The sequence below is a fragment of the Cucurbita moschata genome, unplaced genomic scaffold, assembly GCF_002738365.1.
Source record: "Cucurbita moschata cultivar Rifu unplaced genomic scaffold, Cmos_1.0 Cmo_Scf00025, whole genome shotgun sequence".
NCBI lineage: Eukaryota > Viridiplantae > Streptophyta > Magnoliopsida > Cucurbitales > Cucurbitaceae > Cucurbita > Cucurbita moschata.
Genome location: NW_019268541.1, coordinates 2,265,822 through 2,278,248, shown reverse-complemented (window position 1 = coordinate 2,278,248; position 12,427 = coordinate 2,265,822). Strand labels below are relative to the sequence as shown.

At 35.0% G+C, this 12,427-nt stretch overlaps 1 protein-coding gene across 1 annotated transcript; it reads right to left on the bottom strand.

Annotated features, from left to right (window-relative positions):
- Window positions 1–3,619: 3,619 nt before the first annotated feature.
- Window positions 3,620–12,004, bottom strand: LOC111461341 (isoleucine N-monooxygenase 1-like). Its single transcript, XM_023104839.1, has 3 exons — window positions 11,023–12,004; window positions 10,148–10,646; window positions 3,620–3,765 (listed from the first exon to the last, which is right to left on the bottom strand). The coding sequence occupies exons 1-3, from the start codon at window positions 11,962–11,964 to the stop codon at window positions 3,620–3,622; spliced, it is 1,587 nt and encodes a 528-aa protein (XP_022960607.1). The 5' UTR covers window positions 11,965–12,004.
- Between the last annotated feature and the right edge of the window lie 423 nt (window positions 12,005–12,427).

Below are 12,427 nucleotides of genomic sequence, written 5' to 3'. Positions count from 1 at the left end.
ATAAAGCTCGACTAGTAGCAAAGAGATACACTCAGGTTGAAGGTGTTGATTACAAAGAGACATTTTCTCCTACAAAGAAACTTACTACACTTTGTTGCTTACTAACTATTGTCGCTGCTAAAAAATGGTTCACTCATCAATTGGATGTTCAAAATGCTTTTCTCTATGGTATCTAGACGAGGAAGTCTATGTCTTTACCACCAGACATTCACCGACAGGGGGAGAATATAGTATGTCGGCTCCATAAATCTCTTTATGGTTTAAAACAGGCCTCTCGCAATTAGTTCTCCATATTCTCTACCACTATACAAAATGCAGGCTACACTCAGTCCAAAGCAGATTACTCCTTATTTATTAAGAGTAAAGGTACTTATTTCCCTGCAGCTCTTATCTATGTTGATGATATTCTGTTGACAGGCAATGCTATCAAAGAAATTCAACATCTCAAGACTAGTTTATTCGATAAATTCCTTATCAAAGATTTAGGGAATTTGAAATACTTCCTAGGCATCGAATTTTCTCGGTCTAGAAAATGAATTTTTATGTCTCAAAGGAAGTATGCTCTCGACATTCTTCAAGACATAGGTCTTACAGGAGCACATTCAGAAAAATTTCATATGGAGCAAAATTTGAAACTTTCTTTAACAGAAGGAGAAAAGTTGAATGATCCAAGTAAATACAGAAGGTTGATTGGCAGATTAATATATTTAACCATTACTAGGGCTGACATAGTGTATTCAGTTCGTATGCTTAGTCAATTTATGCATGAACCAACAAAACCACATTGGGAGGTAGCTCTTCGAGTTCTGAAATACATCAAAGGTACTCTTGGTCAAGGACTTCTACTACCATCTGAAAACAACCTAAGATTACAAGCATATTGCGATTCAAACTAGGATGGTTGTCGAACTTCCAGATGGTCTATTTCTGGGTTCTGCATTTTCCTTGGAAATTCAATTATTTCTTGGAAGTCTAAAGAACAAACCAATGTGTCCAGATCATCAGCAAAAGCCGAGTATCGAGCTATGAAAAATACTTGTTTAGAGTTAACTTGGTTAAGATACATTCTTCAAGACTTGAAAGTTCCACCGTTCGAACTAGCATTATTGTATTGTGATAATCAAGCAGCATTACACATAGCAGCCAATCCAGTTTTTTACGAACGTACGAAACACATTGAAATAGATTATCATATAGTTCGAGAAAGTTACAAGTTGAAATCATCAAACCGTGTTATGTTTCGACTAAAATGCAATTGATAGGTATTTTCACTAAAGCTTTGGGAAGACATCAATTTGGTTTTTTGAAAGACAAGTTGAGTGTGATTGACATATAATCTCCAACTTGAGGGGGAGTATTAAGATATAATATTTAGAGAATATATTATAATAATTAGTTATGAAATATATCTTATATATTCGTAAATCAGTTAATATTTTATTTTAGGATTTGATCAATAGTATATTTTATCTTATTCTCAAGATTAAGTTAGTTTATATTTTCCCTTATTGTTAGGTATTAGTAGGTAGCTTGTATCCTATTTAAAACGTTGTGAACATTAATGAACATTGCACTTTTCAATCCCACTTCTATTTCTCATTCTTAACGGTTTTCTTTGTGTTCCTCACCCTCTTTTCTTGCAGGTGGCTTCCTTGAGGGTAGTAGACATTCGTGGGATCGTTTTGACGAAGTGGGAGCATTGGGTGGGTGTGATATCGAGCTAGGCGCGAGAATTCCGGCACCTAGCTAGAATTCTCATGCGTTTTCCAGCGATCGCGCAAATTTTTTTTCCCTGTCATTACATGAACGACTCAACTCTTAAAAAAATTTCTATTTTTTCTAGAAATAACTTGAACTTTTTTTTTTTGTCAAAAAAAAAAAGGTGAGGTTGGAGATGGTGTAATGCTTACCCTCAAATTATTTTAGCTCAAAAGAATTTAAATTAGCTAAAAAAATAACTATATATTAGACTTGAGTCGGATCAACCCGCATCAAAAGGGTCCAAAAGTATCAAACTCAAGTTAAATGGAATGGAAGTGGAGCTTAGTTTATAGGTCCAATCTAACATAAAAAAATATATATATTATTACAATGGAACAAATTTTGGGTTAAAAATTAATTTCTTCTCTCTCAAATAATTTCAATTATTTTGAATATGTTTCACAAATCTTATTCAAAATAAATTACGTATTAAACTTTAAAAAAACAAATTACGTACTTATTTGACAAACTCAACTGTGGGCAGTTGCATTTCCGTCCCAAAAACAATTTTGGGAGTTTAATATATCTATCTATCTCTCTTCCTTTTACGGTCACATTACTTAATGTCTTCAACTAAAAACGTTAAAATTTGAATTCTCCCACTAACTATTATTTTAGAATTAAAAAGTGAATTCATATTTCACGATAATGACCTGTCTTTCACACTTGAATAATAAAGTCGTTTCTAAAAATATGAAAAAAAAGTAGAATCCACAAAAGTATGTCATCTTTACAATAATTAGGAATCTTATCAAATCAATAGAACTATTATGGATAATTTACTGAAAATCTTTTAACAAAACATTTGTAAAATAATCCTCATAAAAAAAATGAGAGAGTCCGTAGAATAACAAAGCGTAGACAAAGATCATTAGACTTACACTTAAGACTATTGATCTATTTTTATCCATAACCTTGAATGACATAACATAATAAATAGACATAAATCAATTACCAGGCACGAGACTTGTAGAGGCCACAAGACAGGCACCGTTCATGCTTCAAATAATTCATCCAAGACATAACATAATAAATAGACATAAATCAATTAGAAGGCACGAGACGTGCAGAGTCCACAAGGCACGCACCGTTCATGCTTCAAATAATTCATCCAATCAAGCTAGTAGTAGAGTTGCTTATTTGGCCTAGGTCGGAGTTACTAATTATCTTTGAAACTAGCTTAGATTTGTTCATCTAAATCCAGTTTAACCTATGCAGACCCACGACATCGAGTTAGAGCATAATATACAATTCATGACATCAACTAATTAAAATTGTAGCTAAAAGAAACTTAAATTAACTAAAAATGCTTGTAAAAACTTTAAAATCGGGTGCGAGAGGATTAAAAATTGTAGAAAAGGGTCTAAAATTGATAATGTGAAATCTTACATTAGTTGAAGAGGAGAACGAAACATTCTTTACAAGGATGTGGAAACCTTTCCATAGAAGATGGCGATACATAATGGGTCAAAACAGACAATATCTACTAGTGGTGGACTTAGGTTATTACAGGTAAACCAAGCTGAATAAACCGTTTGGAGTCGCAAAAACGTGCCGAAGCTAAGCCGAAGTCCAAAGGTTTATTTGAATTTGTACATTCATACTTGCCCACAACTTTTTAACTTTTTCATTAATAAGTTTACAATTTTTTTCTCTTTTATTTTTAGAAAAAACATATTTATTTATTTATTCTCTTAACATTTAATCCATTTATAAAATAAAATAAACTTTCAATTTCATATATTTAAATCTCAAACTTAGCAAAGTATAATATAGGTGGAGGTGTGGTTAATGTTAGAAGCATAACGTAACATTATTGTGGTAACATAATGAGAAGAATGTTATTTAATGAAAGATACTATGGCAAAGGGAGAGAAGATGGAGGGTACATAACATGAGATAAGCGTGGCTTTGCAAGCAAATGCAATGGCTTTGGGAGAGAGAGTTCATCAGCTTGGGAGAAGTCTATCTTTGTGATTCCTGGCAGTAAGCTCCATGAAAAGCCTTGTAGAAGTCTTGCAAATAGCATCATAGTAATGGTAGTGCCGAGTGAGCTACCAAGGCACCCTCTTCTCCCTCTACTGAAGGTAATGAATCGCAGGTTGGGTTCTAATAATCCCAATTCCGTTGTCCTATCATTCATGTGCCGCTCTGGACTAAACTTCATTGGATCCTCCCAAGTCTTTGGATTTCGGCCTAGACCTATACGGCTGAGAAACACTTCACTACCTTTTGGGATGAAGTAACCAGCTATAATGATGTCAGAGTTTGAGACATGAGGAAGGTTGAAAGGCGAAAATTGATGAAGTCGAAATGTTTCTCTAATGCAAGCGGTGAGGTACTTGAGATTTGGGATATCAGATTCTTCAACAACCCTTTCTCTTCCAATTACTTTGTCCAATTCTTCCATGGCTTTTTCGAGAATTTTTGGTTGATTCATTAACTCTGCCATTGCCCATTCAACAATATTTGATGGATTATCTATTGCCGCAATTTGTAACTCCTATTATTTTGATCATCAATGTTAGATTAATGTTAGATTAAAAGTTTACGTTTGTGTCTAAAATGTAAAATTTAATGTTTGAAAACATTGCTTACCGTGATTTGAGCTTTAATCTCTGCGACAGATAGCAATGATTTTGCATTTTTATGTTGGAGTGAAATGAGGATATCAAGAATGTCGTCCTTCACCCCTTCCATTTTCCCATCTTTCCATCTTTGAACTCTCTCGTCTATAATAGGTTCATCATACTTTTGAACGACATTCAAAGCTTTCTTCATAATTTTTTGATGTCCATCTAAATCAAATGGCTTCAACCAAGGTACGAAATCCGATATAGAAAATGCATAAATATACTCGATCATTGTGAATAATGCTTGATTATGCTCTTCCTCTTCAAAAGTTGGCCCTCCATCTTCTCTTCCTTTGCCATAGTATCTTTTATTGAATATCATTCTTCTCATTATGTTACCACAATAATGTTGTGTTATGCTTCTAATATTAACCACTCCTCCATCTCTATTACTTGTTTGGCTAAATACAAAGCGTAAAAGAGTATCAGCCTCGGTGTTTCTATGGCCAAGCATTCGATGGAGAGTTGATGGATTGAATATCTCTGATGTAAGAATTCTTCTCATCTTCCTCCATTGTTCTCCCATCGGTGAAAGGGCGGTGGTGAGATATCCATGACTTAACATACCAACGGTGTTGGAAATACAAGAACGTGATGCAAAGATAGAATCATTTGTTTTGAGAAACTCAAGAGCGATCTCTGGAGAAGACACAGGGATTATGTAAGTACTTCCAAGACGTATGCATGCAATTTCAGTGTTGAATTGCTTCATTACTGCATGGATCCATTTGTAGGTTGGCATGTTGGTGGTCAACATTGTTGGGAGGCAGCCCACGAGAGGCCATGGCTTAGGGCCTGGTGGGAGCTCAGCTGCTTGCCCATTTGAATGCTTTGTTTTGCGGTAATAACATTGAGAGAACATAACAAAAATGAAAGACATACATAGAAGCACAAAGAAGGCATCCATGGCTAGCTCTCTTTCTCTTGCTGTTCTCTCGGTGGATGAATGCATCCAATTTATAGGAAGTCACACTTAATATAGGGTAAGGATAGTTGACTTATAAGGCAATATTAAGTACTACCATATTTGCAAAAGGCAGATACGTTGTATTCATTTATTATTATTTTGTTTTATTGTTGTTCCAAATTATATTTTATTATATTTTTTTTTATTGTTATTTCAAATTATCTGTATTTACCATATTTCTATCTTTTGTAAATGAATACGACGAGTTCAAAGATGGAAAGATGAAAAATTCGAGGTAAATGACTACATTCTTGATATCCTTAATTCACACAAAGATCAAAATGTAAAACCATTGCTACCAGTTGCAGAGATCCAAGCTTATATATCATATTTGACCCTTTTATTATAGGCAACTTATCTTGTATGCTTGAGGATATATCATATTTAACCATGAAGGCAAATATCTAAATATTTGTCTTCCAATACAGCTTAATGGGCATCATATTTGCAATTTTATTATAGCCAAATATCTTATATCCATTTATTGGTGTTTCTTGATTGTTGTTTTTATATAGTTTATAATTTGTTTGATGGTTAGAGAGCGAGAATTTCTCCACTATATAGGTGGGGTGATTTCAGTAAATATTCTCACTTTACACGAAATTTAAAATTTATGCACATTTTAGACACAAACTTAAACTTTTAATCTAATGTGATGAAATGTGATGAAATCAATCATATTGTTAATACCGATAGTGAAGTGTTGCTAATAATAGGAGTTAGAAATAGCAACCATAGATAATCCTTCAAATGTAGTGGAATGGGCAATAGCGTTGTTACTAAACCAACCAAAAATTTTGGAAAAAGCCATCGAAGAATTGGACAAAGTAGTTGGAAAGGAAAGGGTGGTTTAAGAATATGATATCCCTAAACTCAAGTGCCTCACCGCTTGTATTAGAGAATCATTTCGACTTCATCCATTTTCACCTTTCAATATTTCTCGTGTCTGTTGTTGTAAATTGTCATAAGGTCCTATTTTTAAGACTAATTAGTCCTATTCTCTACCATTAGATTTGCTGATATTTTTAGGCTCAACAAAAGGCAATATAATGTCATTGTTTCTGCTGTTGAAAACATCAAGTTTTGTGTGTCACATTGTATTTCTTGAGTGACATATTGGTGTTGTGAGTACATCTGTTCCGCTTTCGGCGCACAACAAGTGATATCAGAGCCTTGTTGTGGTATTATGAAAGTTTTGGCCTCATCGACCACTAGACGTGCTCACAATCGTGCTTATTCTCTTGAAAATCAATTTTCAAGGATTGTGTTTTTAGTTACATCCAGATTAATTATTGCAAATAGTAAAATCATCACAGCGTGGATCGAGATTGTGGAGTTCCAATCTTGAAGTAGAGAAATTTGATGAAATCAATAATTTTGGTGTTTGGCGAGGCGAAGTTAGCGATTTGCTGGTTATGCAAGACCTCGATGTTTCTCTCCAAGAGGAGATGCCTGAAGACATGACAGAAGCAGAATGGACGAAATTAAATCGGCAAGCCTGTGGAATTATTCGATCCTGTCTTGGCAAGGATCAGAAATATCCATTTATGAAGGTTACCATGGCGAAAGAATTATGGGACAAGCTTGAGGCGAAATATATGAAGAAGAGTGTGGAAAATAAACTCTATTTGAAGAAGAAACCCTTCCGTTTTGACTACAAGGAAGGTATCTCAATGGCTGAGCATTTGGATGATTTTAACAAAATCATCACTGATTTGCTCAATCTTGATGTTAAGATTGATGACGAGGACAAGGCGTTGTTGTTATTAAATTCTTTGCCGGAATCCTACGAGTTTTTAGTAACGACCCTACTACATGGAATCACTAATATTGATTTTGAAGATGTTTCAAATGCCTTCATAAATAATGAGATGCAAAAGAAGGAAAAGGAGGCATATCAAGGCTCTAGCTCAAATGTTCTCACTGCTCATGAAAGGACTTCTACTTGGAAAAGGAACGAATGTGGAGAGTCCTGATTAAAGTCGAGAGGTAGATCTGATAATTGGAGAAAACTTGATAAAAATGAGTGTGCATATTGTCGACAGAAAGACCATTAGAAGAAAGATTGTCCAATCTTAAAAGAGAAGGGGTTGAAGTCCAATGTGGTTAGAGATGACGACATTGATACAGATGATGCCTTGACAATCTCCCTGTCATCAGCCAAACTAGTGAATGGATTCTTGATTCTGGGTGCTCCTATCATTTGTGTCCCAACATAGAGATGTTTTTGGACTTCAAAAAGTTCAATGGTGGAGTTGTCTATATGGGCAATGATAGTACTTGCAAGATGATGAGAATCGGCTCAATACAAATCAAGCTGTTTGATGGGGTTATACGAAAACTCAATGATGTGAGGTATGTCCAAGAAACTCCTTACGTAGAATAAACCATGCTTGCTTTAATGTGGTTGCTGCTGCAATTGGTGAAAAAAATAGTCTCATGAACGGCTTGATGAATAATGAATAGAGCCTTGGCATCATTTTTCCTAGTTTCTCTCAATCTCTCCTTTTCTTATATTGTGGGTTCTAATACATCAATAAATCCGTGTTCCACCAAGTCCCATAGCTCCTGCGATCTGAACAAGGTTTTCATCTTGTGAAAAAAAAATAATCACTCACCCTCACCTCATGTTGACAGGAACTTGGCTCTGATACCAAATATGTTGGGAAAAAAATATTAAAAGAAATAGGAATAAATCGAAGCTGTAGTGCTTTATTATTGTTTTCTCACCCAATGATTAAAGAGTTACACAATTCTAATATTGATAGGCTTATACACTAACACGAAAGAGTAAATTATGGAAATCTAGATAAATTCAAATCTACTGACAAACTTCTCAAATCTTGGTAGTTTGAATACTTTGAATCATATCTCAACTTCTTTAAATTATATCTGAATTTTGAATACTTTGAATCATATCTCACCAAGGAGAAAAGGGTGCCTGGTAACTTACTCGGCACTTAAATGATTCTATTTGCAAGACTTTTACAAGGGTTTTCATAGACCTTACTGCCAAGAATCACAAAGATAGACTTCTCTGAAATTGATGAATTCTCTCTCCCAATTCATTGCATCTGCATGCAAAGCCACGCTTATCTCACATTATGTACCCTAGGCGTATTCATCACCAAGGGTAAGCTCCTTAAAATAATAATGTCCAAACAATAACAATAGCTACTTATATTCCTTCTACAAACATAATACATATGCTTGTGTGTTTAATTTTTATGTACTTTTGTTTATTGAAAAAATAATTTATGTTATAAAAAGATAATTACTTAGTTTGAAAAATGACGAAATATAGAGAAATATTACTTTTAAAGAAATAGGTTGAATACGAATAAATAACAACGGTTTTGATAACATATAACTCAGGTATGAAGAATTGACAATTAATCACATCCCCTATAGTATATTTTAGTGCATTTTAGCCCTGGTGTAGACATGATTTTAATGACCAGTCATACACTACTATATTGACACAACAAAGATGGTAAATGTCTATCTAACATGAAAGCAAGTAAAAGAGGTTTGGAACTGGCATGTGGCCATGAATGTCTTGGACAAGCATGACTGGAACATCTGACATGCGGCCACAAGCAATACGCCTTGGACAAGCATGACCATGACACAAGGCAGGCGCGCATGACATCTATGTGTGGGTGGTGTGTGAAGCGACTGTAAGCTCTTTGGCCCGTTTCAACTCCCAATTTTCAATTTTTCGCTCCAATTTCAATATTAACCATAGTCTTGTTGAATTAAGACCTACTAAAAAAAATCATAATTTTGGAGTTCCTAACACGTAAAAAAGCTAGCTCGAAAAGGCATGTGTCATCCATGTAAGTAACCACATGAACTTTAGCAAGTAATACTTGTACTGATCCCTATGACGTTCTAGCATACGAGTATTTCTTACCTTAGGTTGTTAGAAAATGCATGTCAAGGACTTCAGAAAGGCATTTTTAGATGAGTATGCACTCTATGTAAGTCATGGTAAAATTATTATTCTACCCCTAAGTTGAGATACTCGAGAAGCATGTTATCTTATGTATTATGTAGAGCTACAGCATGGTAAAATTATTATTCTACCCCTAAGTTGAGATACTCGAGAAGCATGTTATCTTATGCATTATGTAGAGCTACAGCCAGTGTAGTTTAGGGCATGGCTTTAATACCATGTTAGGAATCACAGATCTTCACAATGATATAATATTGTCCAATTCGAGCATAAGCTCTCATGGCTTTGCTTTGTGCTTCCCAAAAGGCCTCATGCCAATAGAAGGAGTATTCCTTAATTATAAACTCAGGATCATTTCCTAAATTAACGGATGTGGGACTTTCATCCCACACATATAACCTACCCACATATAACCTACGCAAAGTTCTTTGGGTTTTGGGTTATTTATCTCCTCTTTTTGTGATCTATCTCTCTCTATGATTTCTTTTTCAAAAACAAATCGTTCAAACGGATATTCGTTAAAATATTTTGTTATATTGCTCAAACTATATCTAATTTATATCTACAAATAAGTGGGAGAATACATAGAAATCAAACACACAAGCAAATTTATTATGCAGCAAGCACAAGGAATATAAGTAGTTGTTTTTATTCGGTATACAATGTCGTCTTAGTTACGCTATGCATCATGATGAACAAGCCTTGGGTACATGATATGAGATAGACGTGGTTGTGCATGCAGATGCAATGGCTTCGGGAGAGAGAGTTCATCAGCTTCAGAGATTGAAGCTATCTTTGTGATTCCAGGCACAAAGCTCCATGAAAAGCCTTGTAGAAGTCTTGCAAATAGCATCATAGTAATGTTAGTGCCAAGTGAGCTACCAGGGCACCCTCTTCTCCCTCTACTGAAGCTCATGAATCGCAGGTTGGGTTCTAATAATCCCAATTCCACTGTCCTATCATTTAGGTGACGCTCTCGATTAAACCTCATTGGATCCTCCCAAATCCTTGGGTTTCGGCCTAGACCTGTACGGCTGAGCAACACTTCACTACCTTTTGGAATGAAGTAACCCGCCACTATGATGTCCGTGTTTGAGACATGAGGAACGTTGAAAGGTGAAAATGGATGAAGTCGAAATGATTCTCTAATACAAGCGGTGAGGTACTTGAGATTTGGGATATCATATTCCTGAACTAGCCTTTCTCTTCCAACTACTTTGTCCAATTCTTCAATGGCTTTTTCAAGAATTTTTGGTTGGTTTAGTAACTCCGCCATTGCCCATTCTACTGCGTTTGAAGGATTATCTATCGTTGCAATTTGTAACTCCTATTATTGGAAACACTTCAGTGTCAGTATTAACAATATGATTGATTTCATCGACATTAGATTACAAATTTAAGTTTGTGTCTATAATGTGCATAAATTTTAAATTGTGTTTAATGAGAATATTTATAACCATCAAAGATATGGAAACAAAAATTAATAGAGAGAGAGTAATAAGTTGATATCTTATTATAATATGATACTGAAAGGCAAATAGTTAGATAATTGGTGGGTGAGATATGATATCTATAGTAAACAGAATGGAAGGCTAAGTATACTCAAGCATACAAGATATTTGTCGGTAAATAAAGAGTCAAATATGATATAAATGATAAACTATAATTCGTCCCGAAATTTAATGTTTGAGAACATTGCTTACCATGATTTGAGCTTTAATCTCTACGACAGATAGCAATGGTTTTGCATTTTCATCTTTGAGTGAAATGAGGATATCAAGAATGTCGTCCTTCACCTCTTCCAATTTTTCATCTTTCCATCTTTGAACTCTCTCGTCTATAATGGGTTCATCAAACTTTTGAACGACATTCAACGCACTCTTCATAACTTTCTCGTGTCCATCTAAATCAAATGGCTTCAACCAAGACATGAAATCTGATATAGAAAATGCGTGAAGATGCCTAATAATTGTCAACGATGCTTGATCATGCTCTTCTTCTTCGAAAGTTGGCCCTCCATCTTCTCTCCATTTGCCATAGTATCTTTGATTGAATAACATTCTTCTCATTATGTTACCACAATAATGTTGTGTTACGCTTCTAACATTAACCACACCTCCACCTCTAGTACTTGTTTGGCTGAAAATATAGCGTAAAAGAGTATCAGCCTCGGCGTTTCTATGGCCAAGCATTCGATGGAGAGTTGATGGATTGAGTACTTCTAATGCAAGAATTCTTCTCATCTTCCTCCATTGTTGTCCCAAGGGTGCAAATATGGTGGTGACACATCTACGGTTTAGAATATCGACCGTGTTCGAAATGGAGGAACGTGATGCAAAGATAGAATCATATGTTTTAAGAAACTCAAGAGCGAGCCGTGGAGAAGCCACAGGAATTATGTAAGTACTTCCAAGACGTATGCAAGCAATTTCAGTGTTGAATTGCTTCATTACTGCATGGATCCATTTGTAGGTTGGCAAGTTGGTGGCCAACATTGTTGGGCGGCAGCCCACGAGAGGCCATGGCTTAGGGCCTGGTGGGAGCTCAGCTGCTTGCCCATTTGAATGCTTTGTTTTGCGGTAATAACAATGAGAGAACATAACAAAAATGAAAGGCATACATAGAAGCACTAAGAAGGCATCCATGGCTCTCTTTCTCTTGCTGCTCTCTCCGTGGATGAATGCATCCAATTTATAGGAAAGTTGCACTTAAATTGACACACAACTTTGACTATGGTTGCATTACTAAATACAGAATATATTTTCAACTAAAATTGTCAAAATTTTTAACTCTCCTACCATCTATTATTGTAGAACTATAAAATAAATCCATAATACATGAATAATGGAGTCCTAGTTGAAAACGAGAAAAGTATGACTGACAAAAACAACGAAATCTTTCAAACTTCAGAGTGAAATATACAAATACAATATAATCTTTCAAAAAACTTAGGAACGGTACTATCTTTCAACGAAACATACACAAAATACAGACAAATATTATTAGGCTTAAGACTTAAACTATGATCTATTTTAACCTACAATCTTTATGCACTAAACGGAAAACTTGAAAACATATTCATTAATAACGTTTTGAATGAAATTTCTA

Bases quoted from the DNA above. Each gene is read 5' to 3' on its own strand.
- LOC111461341 (XM_023104839.1), bottom strand. From the start codon at position 11,964: ATGGATGCCTTCTTAGTGCTTCTATGTATGCCTTTCATTTTTGTTATG. The intron at 10,647-11,022 runs GTAAGCAATGTT...TTCCAATAATAG, and splicing joins AGATTAAAGCTCAAATCATG to GAGTTACAAATTGCAACGAT. The intron at 3,766-10,147 runs GCTTTTCATGGA...GACTTCTACAAG, and splicing joins ATTTGCAAGACTTCTACAAG to GCTTTTCATGGAGCTTACTG.